Source organism: Lupinus angustifolius, chromosome LG11 (genome assembly GCF_001865875.1).
Source record: "Lupinus angustifolius cultivar Tanjil chromosome LG11, LupAngTanjil_v1.0, whole genome shotgun sequence".
Taxonomy (NCBI): Eukaryota; Viridiplantae; Streptophyta; class Magnoliopsida; order Fabales; family Fabaceae; genus Lupinus; species Lupinus angustifolius.
In genome coordinates this window covers 21,635,659-21,654,300 of record NC_032019.1, presented here as the reverse complement: position 1 = coordinate 21,654,300, position 18,642 = coordinate 21,635,659, and the positions used below count along the sequence as shown (strand labels likewise).

At 32.6% G+C, this 18,642-nt stretch overlaps 1 protein-coding gene across 4 annotated transcripts; it reads left to right on the top strand.

Annotated features, from left to right (window-relative positions):
• Positions 5,870 to 17,027, top strand: LOC109360687 (GBF-interacting protein 1-like). Of its 4 annotated transcripts, XM_019605742.1 has the most exons (13): positions 5,870 to 6,251; positions 7,459 to 7,502; positions 7,610 to 7,757; positions 10,601 to 10,644; positions 10,752 to 10,899; positions 11,686 to 11,815; positions 12,447 to 12,874; positions 12,974 to 13,039; positions 13,495 to 13,831; positions 14,117 to 14,384; positions 15,108 to 15,200; positions 15,755 to 16,201; positions 16,551 to 17,027. In XM_019605742.1, exons 1-13 carry the CDS (start codon positions 6,071 to 6,073, stop codon positions 16,881 to 16,883), a joined length of 2,667 nt encoding a protein of 888 aa, XP_019461287.1. In that variant the 5' UTR covers positions 5,870 to 6,070; the 3' UTR covers positions 16,884 to 17,027. The 4 variants fall into 4 exon arrangements, with proteins under 4 accessions (XP_019461287.1, XP_019461286.1, XP_019461288.1 ...); XM_019605741.1 differs by having other exon boundaries at positions 12,447 to 13,039; XM_019605743.1 differs by lacking the exons at positions 10,601 to 10,644; positions 10,752 to 10,899; positions 11,686 to 11,815 and adding an exon at positions 8,544 to 8,673 and having other exon boundaries at positions 5,871 to 6,251; positions 12,447 to 13,039.

The window sequence follows — 18,642 nt, the reverse complement described above, 5'->3', positions numbered from 1 at the left end:
GAGAATTGACACTAGTAGCCATATTATGGGAAATCCATAAATTCGAGAATTGGCACTAGTTGTCATATTATGGTGTTTTCGAGATCGGTTTATGAAAAAGATGTTATTTCTGACATTGGCGCGATTTTGATGAAGACGCCAATATCACCAAAAATAAGTAAAAGGAAGAAGACCTTGAATACTTAAAAGAAAAGCTACTCAAGTTCATGATGTATATGAGTCTTCTAAGATAGGTATTTCTATCCCTAGGTCTTGTTACTAAGTTTAAGCAAATGCTCAATAGAAAAACTTTTTTGAAAAGTATTTTAAACATGAATTAAAATGGACTAAATTTGCAAAAAAAAATTAAGTAACATGTTACTTGACCTGAGTAATGGATTATTGGAACCAAGTAATGGATTATTGGAACCATGTAATGGGCTATTGGGACTGAGTAACCGATCACTGATTTGGGCAGAAACATTGAGTATCGGTTACTCATGAATGTAATCGATTACTGAGGGTTGTTACATCGAATTTTTAAATCCAAATTGTAATAGTTTCACCCAAAATGTATGAATGTCATTCCAATCGACTTCTACCTTAATGTATGGATATGATGGCTAGTTGGAAGCCTAGTTAAATGTACTTAGACATTCAGATTGACACATAACTTTCACAACACTTTCATAATACTTTTGCAAACAACTTGTTAAAAAATTTCAGAAATTCTTGGTGTCATATACTAAAACACTTGAGCATTTGTGTTATTCATGGTGATAAACTTTAAGGATTTCTTGTTTATAAGAGTCAAATTATGTCTACAATCTAAGTCCTAGAAATATTCTTCATTTTATAAATTTATTGTATACACTTTTTACCATAAGGTGTGGTGGAAATGGGAATGAGAGACTTAGAAGGGGTGTTCTTCTAAGAGAGTGTGATTGTGGTGAGTGTGTCTCGAGATAAAGTCTCGGGTTGAAATTTGTAATAGATTTACTAAGCAAATCAATAAAATATCTTGTGCTTATAATGGGACTAGACGTAGTATTCAAGTGGACAAGAAGGTTAATTAGTATAAAAACAAGTGTATTTCTTTCTTCCTTATTCTCTACTTTACAATTGTGCATTTTGATTTATGAAACTTAGATTATTCGCTATAATATACTCTAATCAATTTTAAAGTTTAAAAAATCTATCATAGTACAGGAATGACAACAACAACTAAGAACAACTGGAAAAGAAAGTAACAACCGTAAAACCAACCAACAAAAGGATCACAAGCCTAAGGTTACCTCAATGTGAATACTACGGTTGTAATATCATGTTAAAATTATCGGGTTAAGATATAGAAGGAAAAAGTGAATGATCAAAATAATGAATATTATTAATAATATTGTGAATGATAGAGTGGTGATGTTGTGATTGTGTGATACAGAAGACCTAATACTAATTTCGTATTTATATTAATACTAGACTCTTAATTAAATAAGAAACAAGATACGAACATTATATTTCCTCGATATCAAACTATACTCTTAGATATTTTCTTCTAATAATAATAGAAGAATAATGAGAAATTTCATATTATCTTACTAACACATACCAGAAAAATAGATGACATATACCAAGGAAAATAAATGAATAATATCAATCCCAAGTGTGAAAGAACTTATTAGGCTAAATCAATAAATAAAAGATATTTCATCATATTCAATCCAAGTAAAATAAATATGGCAGAACTCAATGATCTTAAATGCTTTCATTACATATAGGTGTAGTTAGAGATAGCAAAATTATCCATAATCCACAATCCATCCAAATTAAATCTATCCATTAGATCTAATGGATTTAAATGGATATAATCCAATGGATAGCAAATACATCCATTATATCCATTGGATATCCATGGATATATCCATTTGGATGGATATCCAATCTATCCAAAAAAACCAAAATTCAAAAATGATTTTCTTTGCTTTGGAATTTCATTTAATATTTAAGAAAACTAAATTCAAACAAATTCATTCATGATTCTCACTCTCACTTTTAATATTTTATTAAATTAATGTCAATTATATGATATGTGTATGTAGTTAATTTTAAAATTTTATTCTTAATTACATTGTATATATATATATATATATAAATATAAGTATGAAAAAAAATGTATGCACTAAGAATGCATAAGTTTGATATACTATTACTACATTATCCACCATTTATATTTAATATTTAATCATAATTAACTCTTCAAAAAAAGTAAATCAAATGAATGGTGAATGATGTATTGATTATGTATAAATTTTTACACTCACAACGCATAAATATTATACTCTATAAGTATTTTTAAATTTTTTTCACGTAAAACCTTAAACATCACATGCGTGTACAAAACTTATTAAATTATTTACACGTGGAACCTTAGAATACTGAAGAAAATATTTTTCTATAAAAAGTTCAAAAAATCAATTTATTAAAAAATTGATTTTTGAAAGTGTTTTATAAATGATTTTATAAGTGTTTTTATAAAAGGTGGTTTTAAAAAAATATTTAGTTGAGATAGTAATTTTTAAAATAATAATTTTCTTCAATAATATTTTTAGTTCCAATAATAAAAATCAAATGGATTGAATATATATCCATCCAAATCCATGAAAATAGAGTCATGGATGAATTGGAATCCATTGGATATGGATCGATCGGATAACTTAAAATATAGTTTAAATAAATATATGTGGATTGATGGATGACTTTCCATCCATCCATTAGCATCCAAATTCATCCATTTGTCACTCTTAGGTGTAGCCATGTGAAGGTCATCTTTGTAGAACAATGGAAATGCACATAAAAATCATGAGTTGCTCCAAGGATGAACAGAACAGATGCCTATATGAAAAGATGACATTTTGATAAAAGAGAAATCAAATGAAAGATATGGGAAGAGATATCAAAAATAGAGATTCAAAGAAAAAGATTTAAAATGCAAACATCAAATTTCTAAAAATAATAAGGAAGGAGGATGACTTTAATTATTTGCAACTTTTCCCTCAAATCAAGAAAGATCTACGATAACTCTTAAAAATATGTGTTAAAACTCAAAGAAACATTTCAAATGAAAATGAAAAGGAAGGAAGGGTCACAAGGATATCAAAGAATGTAAAAAATGAGAAGAAAAAATCAAGGACGAAAATCACAGGGACTAAATTGATTGTTGTAACCGAAGGATCAAATTGACCTATAATATTAATATCAAAGGTTGAATTGAGGTGTTACTTATAATTGAAATTTCACACACATATCTATATCTATACACGTATTTGTATTTATATCTATACTAAATATAAATTAAAGCCAAAACTATTAGTAACTACTATTGTATGATTTTCATATTCGAAATTTATTCTTTTGTTTAACCTCTCCAGTATTAACTACCATAAAAACTTTCACATATTTTATTATTTTCCATCAATTTATCAATATTCTTCCACACATTTCATTATTTTTCATCAATTTATCAATACTCTTCCACATATTTTCTTACTTTTAGCTTCTAACTTTCTCAACCCAAGAAAAGCACAATTGACAATTACAATAACATACATAAAAACATTCAATGACTTTGAAATGATTATTAATTAGAGGCACAAGATAAAAAATATATCATGAAATTGCCACATGTTCAATTTTATTATTTTATTAATATTCTTAAATTTATGGTTACTATTAAGTTTCTATGTTATATTTAGAGTGTGTTTGAGCTACATTTTGATATACATAGCCCGAACTCAATTTGAGCTAACCCGAACTCATCTAGATAGCTCATTTTAACACCTCTAACTCTATCTCAACAATTGAATATATCAGACCCAAAGTAATATTTATGGTTATGTTAGGTTACTTTTTATGGTGACCAATAAGTACAAAGTTTCAAAATGTGAATCTACCATTTAAAATCATATAAATGGATAATATTTTTTATTCTTTGTAACAATAAAAAAAAACTAAAAACATCAATACAACAAACCCATGGGAAAAAAGCAAAAAAAGAAAAAAGAAAAATAGGAGACACTCATCTTTGGTCTTCATGGCCTCACTCTTCAGGTTTTGACGCCTTACTCTCCTAGAGATTATTCTTAAGTTTATCTTTTATCTAATTTTTTCAAATAAGTAAGTTTACGCTTAATCTCAAATAATCAAATTAAAAATTGTATACTCAATCTTAAACGATAGAAATGCATATTGATATAAATGGTCAACACACTGGAATTAACATTATCTTGCTTAAAAATATTAAAATATTTTTATTTTTATTAGATTTAATATGTAAAACATAATAATGTTTTATTCACATTTTTAATTAATTAATTCACACTTTTCTTTTTCTCAATTCAATTAACCATATTTAATTTAATTGTATAGTGAAGTTTACATGTGTATAATATAGATATGTTAAAGTAGTAATTATTTTGTTCAAATTTTTAATTGAAATTTCACATATGTTGATAATATCATACTTAAAAATACTAAGAATTATCAACAAAGTGTTGATATAGTGGCGTAAAACCTTCCTAGATATTTAGGATTACCAAAAGATTGGAGCGACACTTTTTGGGAGGGACAGTCATACACTCCAAAAATGATTAGTTCCTTACCAAAAAGTGATGTATATACCATTGGTAGTACCAAAAATATATATTAAGAAATATATAATTTGATTAGTCCATAATTAAATTCTTACTTAAAATATTAAGTAAAGTTATATATATTGGTGTTAAAGAGGATGATACAATTACAAATATTTGTTATTTACAAATATTAATACGTTCTCCCAATAAGATATATGTAAGTAATTAGAATTTTTTTATACCAAAAATTCTAAATACTTCCATAATATCTTATTGTCAATATATAATTGAAATATACTGAAAATTATGTGAAACTCTTATATCTTCCTATATCTGTTGGGATACATATACATAATTATGTAATGATAACAGTTCAGACTTGAGAAATTTATAGGTATATAAGGGGTTCGCTTTTAAGGTTATCAAAAATGCAATAAAAAAGGGCAAATCCGTCTATTTACAAAAAAAAAGGTCAAGGGACGAGCACCAAAAAAATGGTGAGAAATACCGTATTTGTTGGTGTCGTATAACTAATGATATTCACCAAAATAATAATAATAATTAAAGGTATCTTTACATCTCTATCAAAACTAAAAGATTAAGAGTTAGTTTGGGAGTTTGATTTGGAGGGGAAGGGAGGAAAATAGAAGATTTGAGAACCATGAAATACACTTGTTTCATAGCTCCCAAGTCTTCCATTTCCCTCCAAAATCCAATTCTCAAACTAACCCTAAGAATTCGATTCTTATAAATAATACTCATTAGAAAGTCTTATGCTCCAAAAAAGATTAATTCACTACTTATTATAAGGTAAGAATTAACTTTAGTAGTAACCATAGGAGCTGAGTAAGGATGTAATTCATCCTGATTGCATGGTTATCCTTATAATAATTGTCTCACATGAATTAAACATGATATTTTTTGGTAATGAATTAATTTCCTTTCAAAGTGCATGAATGTCCCTCCTAACAAGTATTTAACTTTTAACAATATAAATAAGACTCTATACCACTTGATGGTACAAATATCTATTTGATTCATAAAAGATATTTTCCTAAATAATAATAAAAATAATTAGTATAAATAGTCATCAATAAAAAGACTAATCTCATAAAAAATACCCAAACAACTACTTTAGGCAATATTTGAGATCTTTCCAAGTATTTTGAATTTTATAACTTTCCAGAAACAATGATATTAATACAAATTCTTTTTTTAAAATTACAAATTTGTTTAAGGAATTTTTTTTTCTCAAACTCCAAAAAATCATTGTCAAAAGTTTTCAAAACCCTTACTCTGTATTGTGCCCCTCGAAGCCGCTTTTTCATACCTTACGTCGTTTCAATTCCGAAGAACAACGAGAAAACCCTAACGATTTTGAAATCGTCAAGTTTCGATTTTAACCTCTCTACTCTTCTATTCATACCTCATTATCTTCTGGGTCGTGTTTTGTTTTGAGTGCAATGGTCACTGGTTCAAGAATGGAAGTTGTGAGTGGCACACAAATATTCTCTGCTAAAGTTCGCAAAACCATTCAATCCATCAAAGAAATCGTGGGTAATCATTCTGATGCTGATATCTATGTTGCCCTCAAGGAAACTAACATGGATCCTAATGAAACTACTCAGAAATTGCTCTTCCAAGGTTTGTGTGAGTGGGACCAGGGCAACACTTTTCTTATTATTTTTCGAAATTATTGAAATTTTTATTGTGATTGGTATTTTTGTAGTTTTTTGTTGATTTTGGAATGATACGGTTATTTTTCTTCTTCTTAATTTTCATACTTTCTTGTTGGGTTTTGGATTAGTTGAAAGCATAGTTACCTGCTACGCGTGCGTGGTTCATTGGGTATGCTGTTAGTCACTTGTTACATTAATTTTATGAGACCTTCTATGTGATGACGGTATCTGGTACGAGACATGGTGAATTCGGTATGCGGTTTAAAGTGTCATGAGGCTGTTGTGATGTTGTTGTAATTCATACATGGGCTGCAATTTTAGTTTGGTTTTTAATAATTCTGTCATGCATCAAGAGTTTGTAGTGATTTTCTTGAGCTTGATTTTTGTGGTAACTGGTGAATTTGGTTAGTGTTGATGGAGTTTTAGCTTACTCAAGTCTGAAAAATCAAGTCGTTCTTTGGTTGCTTGGTTTTTTGTTGTTTTATCTTTGTTTTTGTTTGTGTTTGTGTTTTTGCATTCTTTATTTTTGGTGGATGCTGAAATTGGCAATGTAGCATAGGCTTTATTGCACCTGTTGTAATTTTGAGCTGATCAATACTAACTAATTTTATGACTTCATTGTCAAACTGAAGTTTTAGGGCAATCATTATTGCATGCAAAGATGCACTGAACATGAATTTCTTGCTTTTAGGTTTCTTGTTTGGGTAAGTAGAGGAAAAACATATGATTAACATAAAACATTTATCATCGAGAATGGTTACCCTGGAGAAGGCAATTGTTGGGGTTAATTTATCAGTACTATATTCTATTAGAGGGCTACTTTAGTTCGAGGAATATCTAGAGGGCTCCGTTGTTGTAACTTTAGTTCACTTGGTTGCAATGTCATGTCTATGGCTCTTTGCCCTGTTTATGTGCTCCGGTTGTCATTGTATGTAATGTCAGTACCATTGGTTTATATTGCTATAGTTGGGTGGACTATATTGGGATCTGTATCTGGGTCACATTGTCTTGAACCATGTGTGCGGTTTGCAATTAATAGGTGCATTTTGTCATATTGCTTTTGCAATTTTACCCGTGTTTTGACGATGTCCCAACTTAACCATTGATTTGAAAGAAAATTAAAGAATGAAGAGATATAATTTCCTCATATACATTGTCATTTTGTTATTCAGATCCATTCCATGAGGTGAAGAGAAGGAGAGAACGAAAGAAGGAGGTATCACCTCTTGGTTCTTTTCTTGATGGCTTCTTAAGTCCATGAATACATTATAGAGTAGTGATCTTTTTTATCAGTTACTTATTGAAAAGTATCTGTGGTTGCAGCCTCAGAATCAGAATGTTGGGAATAAGAGCTCAGCTGAGTGGTCTGAGCCACGAAGACATTCTGAGAGTGTTGGTCAAGGAATGAAATTTCATGCCCCTTATGAACGCAATTTTCGAAGAGCAAACTATTCTCGGAATACTTTACCTGGTAATATGCTTAATTTGTGTGATAGCCCTATTAGCATATTGGTTAGAGTGGATGAACATTCCTCATTTTGGAAATTATTGTGAAAGAATTTTGACTCCTAATACATTTGTGAATAGTTTTTATAATTATTGCTATATAATAGGTTAATAGGATGTAATAGTTACAAGCATAACATGGTTGAAGGCAGTAAATTAAAATCGAGTGGGGATCCACTTACTCCAGGAGTAAGTTTTTATGGACATCTATTCTAGCCATCAATTCTATGGACATCTAATGGTTTAGATCTACAAACTAATTCAAACCATTGGATTTCCCTAGAATTGATGGTTAGGATGAAGAGTAAGTTTAAAAAGCTTACTCTTGGAGTAAGTGGATCCCTCCCCATTAAAATTATATGTTTTACCTTTTTGTTTTACTTGGTACTTAACTTAAGACATGCTTTGTACTTCAGATGTCATGGGTTTTTCTGCTGCTTTTCTCTTTTTTTATTCTTTTTCTTTTGTTGGGAGGAGGAGAAGGGGATTGTTTATTGTTTTTCCCTTTAGTATATATTATACCAATTGATCTGGGATATTTTAGTTCTGCCTCATGTTTTATCAGAAAAAAATAATTTGTTATCTATCACAATTCACAAATCTGATGTTTACTGAAGATTAATATTTGTGGTTTCTCTTTCGCAAATCTTCATTTTATATGTTTTCGAATAACTAAATGGATAACCTTTTTCTTGTATGGTTGTTAGCATTATTGTATAAGCCGATCTTAAAAAATTTTGTCATTGTTCAGGCAATGGTAGAGAGTTCCGTGTTGTCAGAGACAACAGAGTAAATCGTATATACAAAGAAGTAAAGCCTCCTTCACCGCAATGCTCCACATCCGCCAATGAGCAATCAAATGCAAACACATCTGAGAATGGGTATGTTTGGCTTTTGAAGTTATCTGAATTTAGCAGTTTTGGGTAGCTGTTTTTTGCAAATAGTGTCAATTGTTCTCTATATATGCATTTCCCTTGCCTTATTGCCTCATAGAGTTAGGTTCTGTTGTTCAAAGATACTGCTGCATTAGAGGTGAAAGGAATGTATGTTTACCTGAGTTATGAGTATATTCTGATAGAAGAAGATTACATGATTAAGTGATAGGACATGAATTATGTAAAACCTGGATTGTGATGAATGCAAAAAGAGCATATTTTATATCATGCAAGGTATGATGCTGGGATAGAAAGGTTAGAATTTATGTAGACACAGAAGGGTTAGAAGTTAATCAGATGGCGGGAGGTAGACGCTCTGTAGTTGGATAATAATAGATCAAATTCAGTATCATAATTTTTGAATCTTCCTTTTACAATTGATCTCGTTGGATGATCGTTGTATAAAGGTGGTGTGCATGATTTTGGAAGGTTTAGCAAATGGCCTTTGTAGCCATACTTGAAATATTGATTTTCTAATTTAATGGCAATATATGTCAGCGATAACTGTTTTGATTTATTTTTAGATATTTTTTGCGTTGAGTTTTTTAATATAATTCATGCATCATCTTTGTTACAGCTCAGCAATAGCTGCTACCAATCAAAGTTCATCTGGTGTTAGGAATTCATCTGCTTTAAATGGTCCTACTCAGAAATTGCTCTTCCAAGGTTTGTGTGAGTGGGACCAGGGCAACACTTTTCTTATTATTTTTCGAAATTATTGAAATTTTTATTGTGATTGGTATTTTTGTAGTTTTTTGTTGATTTTGGAATGATACGGTTATTTTTCTTCTTCTTAATTTTCATACTTTCTTGTTGGGTTTTGGATTAGTTGAAAGCATAGTTACCTGCTACGCGTGCGTGGTTCATTGGGTATGCTGTTAGTCACTTGTTACATTAATTTTATGAGACCTTCTATGTGATGACGGTATCTGGTACGAGACATGGTGAATTCGGTATGCGGTTTAAAGTGTCATGAGGCTGTTGTGATGTTGTTGTAATTCATACATGGGCTGCAATTTTAGTTTGGTTTTTAATAATTCTGTCATGCATCAAGAGTTTGTAGTGATTTTCTTGAGCTTGATTTTTGTGGTAACTGGTGAATTTGGTTAGTGTTGATGGAGTTTTAGCTTACTCAAGTCTGAAAAATCAAGTCGTTCTTTGGTTGCTTGGTTTTTTGTTGTTTTATCTTTGTTTTTGTTTGTGTTTGTGTTTTTGCATTCTTTATTTTTGGTGGATGCTGAAATTGGCAATGTAGCATAGGCTTTATTGCACCTGTTGTAATTTTGAGCTGATCAATACTAACTAATTTTATGACTTCATTGTCAAACTGAAGTTTTAGGGCAATCATTATTGCATGCAAAGATGCACTGAACATGAATTTCTTGCTTTTAGGTTTCTTGTTTGGGTAAGTAGAGGAAAAACATATGATTAACATAAAACATTTATCATCGAGAATGGTTACCCTGGAGAAGGCAATTGTTGGGGTTAATTTATCAGTACTATATTCTATTAGAGGGCTACTTTAGTTCGAGGAATATCTAGAGGGCTCCGTTGTTGTAACTTTAGTTCACTTGGTTGCAATGTCATGTCTATGGCTCTTTGCCCTGTTTATGTGCTCCGGTTGTCATTGTATGTAATGTCAGTACCATTGGTTTATATTGCTATAGTTGGGTGGACTATATTGGGATCTGTATCTGGGTCACATTGTCTTGAACCATGTGTGCGGTTTGCAATTAATAGGTGCATTTTGTCATATTGCTTTTGCAATTTTACCCGTGTTTTGACGATGTCCCAACTTAACCATTGATTTGAAAGAAAATTAAAGAATGAAGAGATATAATTTCCTCATATACATTGTCATTTTGTTATTCAGATCCATTCCATGAGGTGAAGAGAAGGAGAGAACGAAAGAAGGAGGTATCACCTCTTGGTTCTTTTCTTGATGGCTTCTTAAGTCCATGAATACATTATAGAGTAGTGATCTTTTTTATCAGTTACTTATTGAAAAGTATCTGTGGTTGCAGCCTCAGAATCAGAATGTTGGGAATAAGAGCTCAGCTGAGTGGTCTGAGCCACGAAGACATTCTGAGAGTGTTGGTCAAGGAATGAAATTTCATGCCCCTTATGAACGCAATTTTCGAAGAGCAAACTATTCTCGGAATACTTTACCTGGTAATATGCTTAATTTGTGTGATAGCCCTATTAGCATATTGGTTAGAGTGGATGAACATTCCTCATTTTGGAAATTATTGTGAAAGAATTTTGACTCCTAATACATTTGTGAATAGTTTTTATAATTATTGCTATATAATAGGTTAATAGGATGTAATAGTTACAAGCATAACATGGTTGAAGGCAGTAAATTAAAATCGAGTGGGGATCCACTTACTCCAGGAGTAAGTTTTTATGGACATCTATTCTAGCCATCAATTCTATGGACATCTAATGGTTTAGATCTACAAACTAATTCAAACCATTGGATTTCCCTAGAATTGATGGTTAGGATGAAGAGTAAGTTTAAAAAGCTTACTCTTGGAGTAAGTGGATCCCTCCCCATTAAAATTATATGTTTTACCTTTTTGTTTTACTTGGTACTTAACTTAAGACATGCTTTGTACTTCAGATGTCATGGGTTTTTCTGCTGCTTTTCTCTTTTTTTATTCTTTTTCTTTTGTTGGGAGGAGGAGAAGGGGATTGTTTATTGTTTTTCCCTTTAGTATATATTATACCAATTGATCTGGGATATTTTAGTTCTGCCTCATGTTTTATCAGAAAAAAATAATTTGTTATCTATCACAATTCACAAATCTGATGTTTACTGAAGATTAATATTTGTGGTTTCTCTTTCGCAAATCTTCATTTTATATGTTTTCGAATAACTAAATGGATAACCTTTTTCTTGTATGGTTGTTAGCATTATTGTATAAGCCGATCTTAAAAAATTTTGTCATTGTTCAGGCAATGGTAGAGAGTTCCGTGTTGTCAGAGACAACAGAGTAAATCGTATATACAAAGAAGTAAAGCCTCCTTCACCGCAATGCTCCACATCCGCCAATGAGCAATCAAATGCAAACACATCTGAGAATGGGTATGTTTGGCTTTTGAAGTTATCTGAATTTAGCAGTTTTGGGTAGCTGTTTTTTGCAAATAGTGTCAATTGTTCTCTATATATGCATTTCCCTTGCCTTATTGCCTCATAGAGTTAGGTTCTGTTGTTCAAAGATACTGCTGCATTAGAGGTGAAAGGAATGTATGTTTACCTGAGTTATGAGTATATTCTGATAGAAGAAGATTACATGATTAAGTGATAGGACATGAATTATGTAAAACCTGGATTGTGATGAATGCAAAAAGAGCATATTTTATATCATGCAAGGTATGATGCTGGGATAGAAAGGTTAGAATTTATGTAGACACAGAAGGGTTAGAAGTTAATCAGATGGCGGGAGGTAGACGCTCTGTAGTTGGATAATAATAGATCAAATTCAGTATCATAATTTTTGAATCTTCCTTTTACAATTGATCTCGTTGGATGATCGTTGTATAAAGGTGGTGTGCATGATTTTGGAAGGTTTAGCAAATGGCCTTTGTAGCCATACTTGAAATATTGATTTTCTAATTTAATGGCAATATATGTCAGCGATAACTGTTTTGATTTATTTTTAGATATTTTTTGCGTTGAGTTTTTTAATATAATTCATGCATCATCTTTGTTACAGCTCAGCAATAGCTGCTACCAATCAAAGTTCATCTGGTGTTAGGAATTCATCTGCTTTAAATGGTCCTTCTGATTCACATGCTAGAAGCTCTAAAGATGCTGTTTCAAATGCCAGTGACAGAAAATTTGCATCCGAAGGGAAGCAAAGTGCGGTTTTGAATGCAGCAACCAGGGTGCAGTCAAATAAGCCTAACAGTTCCCAGCAAAACTCTACAACTGTGGCTTCAACTAGTTCTGCTGTTGGGGTGTATTCCTCTTCAACAGATCCAGTTCATGTGCCCTCTCCTGATTCCAGAGCATCCAGTGTTGTTGGGGCCATTAGGCGGGAAGTTGGTGTTGTTGGTGTTCGGCGACAGTCTTCAGACAACAAAGTGAAACAATCATCTGCTCCCAGTAATTCTTCTACTCACTCTCATAATGGAAAAGCTGGTACACTTGCAAATTCATTTCAATCTGTTGGTGCTCTCTCAAAGACTGAACAAATTAGTCAAACTAATGTAAAGGAACCTTCATTCTCTGGCATGTCAGTTAGCAGGCCGTCCATGAACAACCAACATAATAGTAGGCCACATCAACCTGTTGGGCATCAGAGAGGTATAAAATGTCATAACCAAATTATGGTTTTATTTTTTAGATATGGTTTTAATCTTAATTGCCAGGAGTGTCGGTCTTTAATAAAAGCATAACTTCAGAGTGGAACAATTGCTCATGCATATAATTATTCTTTGGGCATATTAACCGTTTTAGTTCAGTCAGAACAAAGTTAATCTTAACAATATGGAATAATTAAACGGGAGAGTTTTTTATTCTTTTCTTCGATGTTGTGTTTTTACCTTGTTTCAGAGCTCTTTGCTTATTGCATTGTATTATCAGTATACAATAACCCTTAGAGGCTTAGAGTGCTCTTCTCATTGTTTTTTAAATGTGTACTCACAATTGGAAAAACTATTTTCTATTCTGTTATAATGAGATGTTTTGTTTTTCGGGTAGATTTCTTTTATACTTTTAGCCGTTTGTTGATGTGTACAATTTGATGCTTTGTGATGCAGCTTCCCAGCATAATAAAGAGTGGAAACCTAAATCAAGCAAGAAGCCGAGCAGTAACAGTCCTGGAGTGGTTGGAAAACCTAAAAAAGCTGCTTCACCTACAGCTAAAAATTCTAGAGATATAGAATCAAATACAGCAGAGCTTCAAGATAAACTTTCCCAAGTTAATATATATGAGAACAAAAATGTGATCATCGCACAGCATATTCGTGTTCCAGAGACTGAGCGCTGTCGGCTGACATTTGGTACCATTGGGATAGAAATTGACACTCTGAGGGCTCAATCTGAGCATCAATTAACAGAAGCTTCTGAAAAATCAAACGATGAATCTACTGCGAGGTTGGCATTCATGTTTCTGTTGATGTTTCTTTTATTATATTTATTTTTTATTGTGAAGAGTTAACTTTTGGACATTTAGCAGATAGCTGCACAATTAAGACACTAAGTTCTGAGTTTCTTTGAAGTTTGTTATTATTTTGGAAGTCATATTTTCATGTAGTTGACAAAATATTTCAGAAGTGATTCAATTTGTTATGATCACATACAGCTAGTAAGAATGTTTGTTATGTACAGTGTTTCCGTAACCTCGTTCTAATTCTAATATTATTGGATACTTGATGTCAGCTTGACAGTACCTCCTCCAGAGCTGTCCACTGATGATGTTTTTCGGAGCAAACAGGTTGACTTACAGGAGGATCATGTTAGAAGTACTGAGTTGGTCTCTCCAGCATCTGATGCTACTGCTGAGCAACAATTGCCTGATAAAAAAGTCTCCTCAACTCCTCATAATCCCGACAATTATGCTAATATTGGATTAGTACGTGATAATGTTCCGTCCTATGCACCTTCAGAGTCACATCAACAAGATTCTCATGATATGCCAGGCTTCTCGGTGAGTGATTGCTTAAATTCTGTCATCCAAAATTGCTTATCTTTAGAATTTCCCGTAAGGTCATTGGAAGGTTATTAATGGCTCAGTCACGTTTGCATAGTCCATTCCATGTCTTAGGTTTGGCATAACAAAACCACTGTCCAGGTTTCAGTATTGTGCCTGTACAAGGTGGTTGATATGTGTGCCAGGGACTGTTTTCCTTATAAGAAAAAAATCAATTTGATTAAGTACCACCCCTCTTATATGTGATAAGTTGCTTCTCCCCTTCTTAGAGCAAATGTTGGCTATTGTAAAATCAAAAGCTGAGGAGAAATTTAGAATAGCCTTACCCTGTAGTGTCTCTCGTCGAGATCTGTTGACAGGAAAATCTTTTCCACTAAAGCTATTCCTTGGACTGCACATTGCGTTTCTCTAACCCTACCTAGGGTGTATAAACACTAATCACGTTAAAGGTTTCTTTCTTTGCTACAAACTTTAGGGCTATGATCCCATCTCTTATTCTTTTAACTTCCTCCAAAACCTTATTCCACTCCTTATCTACAGTACTACCCACCCCATTTCTTGATCATACCTTACTATTGCACCACAACTTATGCTGTGATTGGTGTTGATCCCGTCTTCTTTTACACTTGACATTTATTGTCGTATCTGTTTCATGATATATAAATACATGTCTGTTTGTGTCTTACTCTTTCCATTCTCACATGTTTCCTATCCAATCAGGCATATGATCCTCCTACTGGTAATGAAGTTCCTTATTTCAGACCCACAGTGGATGAATCTGTGCGAGGGCAAGCTCTGCCATCTCCACATGAGGTATAATTGAATTATAAGTTAGTAGAGTATTTAAGTCATTTACTTGCCTACTTGTGATTAGATTTATGCGTGCAACGGTCAAATTTTTTTGCTTGATCCAATTTGTTTCTAAGAATGAGTATTTGTTTTTTTACTTTCAAATCTAAGGGAGTAAGAGTGATTATTGGACTTCACATGTTGAATCTTAATGATGTATCTCATAATGGTCCACAACCCATGTTTTGCAGAATGATAGAGTTTAATTTCATGTGGTTATTTTTGTAAATTTTTGATGACTTTCAAACAGTTGGATTTATTTTGGATACAGAAAACCCTCTTTGATATCCATTGAAAGTTGAAACCTTTTCTTTTGATTGTTCTTGATACTTCTTAACTATCATTTGGAAGAGTTCTTTTCTGCTTTGGTATTTGTAGATGAGTACAGGCAATTTTAGTCAGAGCTATCTCTCTTTCCCTTTTACATGCAATACCAACTGCAATAGTTAATTTGGTTTTTATCACCGTTAATAAATTCCGCAGTTCTTGTGTTCTGACACATTTTTGGATGAGTGCAGGGTTTGAGCTCCCATGCAGCCAATAGCATTCCTGCGTCAGCAATACCCTTGATTCAACAACAGCAACCTCCTATTGCGCAGATGTATCCACAAGTTCATGTTTCACATTATGCTAACCTTATGCCATATCGCCAGTTTCTGTCACCAGTCTATGTTCCACCTATGGGCATGCCCGGATATTCAAGTAATCAATCCTATCCTCACCCATCAAATGGAAGCAGTTACGTGTTGATGCCTGGAGGCGGTTCCCATCTTAATGCCAACAGCCTTAAATATGGAGTTCAGCAGTTCAAGCCCGTTCCCGCCGGAAATCCTGCAGGCTTTGGAAATTATGCTAATCCAACTGGGTATGCCATAATACCTCCTGGCGTGGTTGGTGCTGCAACAGCTTTAGAAGATTCATCTCGAGTCAAGTACAAAGATAATCTTTATGTCCCAAATCCTCAGGTATGTACTAGTGTAAGCTTTTGAGTAACAGCAATTTTTTTGAATGTTTGCAAAAGGAAGCAATGATAATACTCAGCACAAAGCTAATAATACCTTGCTATATGTTTTTTTCCTGTAGTGTAATGTCAGCTTTGCTTTACCATTATGATGATGACACATCATAAAATTGTACTTTGTTTAATAATGATTGGCTTACAAGTGAGTGTGTGACATATGTCACCATCAATGTGTTGGAGGATTTGTAGGTTGATTTTGTAGAAGGATATATCATTACTCCGAGATCTACCTCCTTCTTTCTGTTTGTTTTGAAGACTAAAATTTAATTTGTGATTTTATTTCCTATTTACAGGCTGAGACATCAGAAATCTGGTTACAGAATCAAAGGGACATGCAATCCACTCCATACTATAACATGCAAGGGCAAGCGGCTCATGCCGCTTACATGCCATCGCACACTGGTCATGCTTCCTTCAATGCAGCTGCAGTTCAATCTTCTCACATGCAGTTCCCCGGCATGTATCATGCTCCTCCACAGCCAGCAACCATTCCTGGTCCTCACCACTTAGGACCACCAATGGGAAATAATGTCGGAGTCGGGGTGGCTGCAGCTGCCCCCGGAGCACAGGTTGGTGCATATCAGCAGCCCCAAATGGGTCACCTCAATTGGACAACAAATTTCTGAAGGAGAAAAAAGAAAGAGAAATTGAATCTCTAACCCCTGTGTACAAGGGACTGAAGTAGATATAGAAAAATGCAGTTTTCATGTGAAATGAATATAAATATTATTTATTTTCTCTAATGCATTGAGGCATTTAATTTTCATTCTCATTTATTTGCATGGGAGGTTTGTGAATTGTGGAGTTTTGACTAGTGATGACAGCATGATAGGTCCGGGTGGGTTTCACCTTTTACAACCTGAAATCCCGAACCCAAATTCATTGGGGGATTGAAAGAATGAACCCATCCCTGTCCCATGTGGGTTTCAGGTTCCCTGACTCTTAATCCATTTCAGCTTCCAACCGGAACATATATATAAGATTATTTTTTGTAAAACCTTTATCTATACTCCCCTATGGGTGTAATTTTCATTTCCTATATTGCCCTTAATATTATTTAATTTTTACAAAAAAAACTATATAGTCCTAAACAACTACCACAAATACATTAATTAACCACATATCTCACCTTAAATATTATCATAAAAAAAAAATATAATATATAAAAATTGAATATGTAGTATTATACAATATTCGCTGACAGGCATGAAGTGTCTATACACACTAGTATATATAAATGAGTTCCGGCATGTTTGAGTATCGTCAAACCAGAACTGGATTGAAAAGCTTCCAATGTTGAAAACCCTCCCTAGGAGGATTCTGTGTATTTCTACAATCAAGTTATGATATTGAAGGATTCATGCCAATTTTAAGTGAAACTTCTCACATTTATTTTTAGGGTTCTCAACTTTTATCACCTCTTTATTCTACTATTATTTTTTCTGCACAATAATAAGTTTATAATTTTAATTTATAAAATAATTATATTGTTTTTAATTCTGACAATAAAAATTTAAATGGTCACAAACATTTAAATTGTTGATTTCAAAGATTGTCATTTATATTTAATTTTTTTTTGGGTATAATCAAAGATATCTCATCACTCCATAATTAAGAAATTAATCTTTTTTAATTATACAAGTAGAATCCTTAACCTTTTGTTCTGCTGGGAATTTGAAGCCTTAGATCACTAGTCTAATTTGTTGTTCTTTCATATATATTTAACTGGTAATAAGAAATGAATAATTGAATATGAAATGAATAATAAGATGTTTTCAGGACCATGTTAGCTACGCCAAATATAATCACCTAACACAAGAAATGAATAATTGAATTATCTTAATATGGAACTTCACCCACTAGGTGCAATCACAATGAGACAACAAAAAATATACTTCATTATAGGTTTTAATGGATTACAAAAGTGGTAATATTAATGGTACCAAACAATATTGGTGACTACATTCTCTTTCCATTTTTGTCTCAAAAGAAATTTCTCACACATGTGAGGATTTTTTCTTCAAATTCTCTTGTGTTTTGATTTTGCTCTTGCCCTAGGATGATGCATGGCTTTTATAGCTAGCTTCTCATAATAAAATGAATGTAAGATTACCTATAATGTGTTGGTCTAATGATCTAAGGTCCCTTTAAATCCTTAGGATAATTAAAAGGTCAAAGATTCAATTTCTAAAAATGACATTTGTTGATAGGGACAACTACGTATCTTGAAATGAAGTAATTCCTTACCCAAAATGATACCTTTAGTTATACCAAAAAATGATGATATAATTTAAGGAGATTCCCTCCCCCCCACTCTTCCATCAAATTTCCTTCAACTTCTCCATCCACATCTTTGTTTCTTTTTTATTATCCCCCTTTCATTCT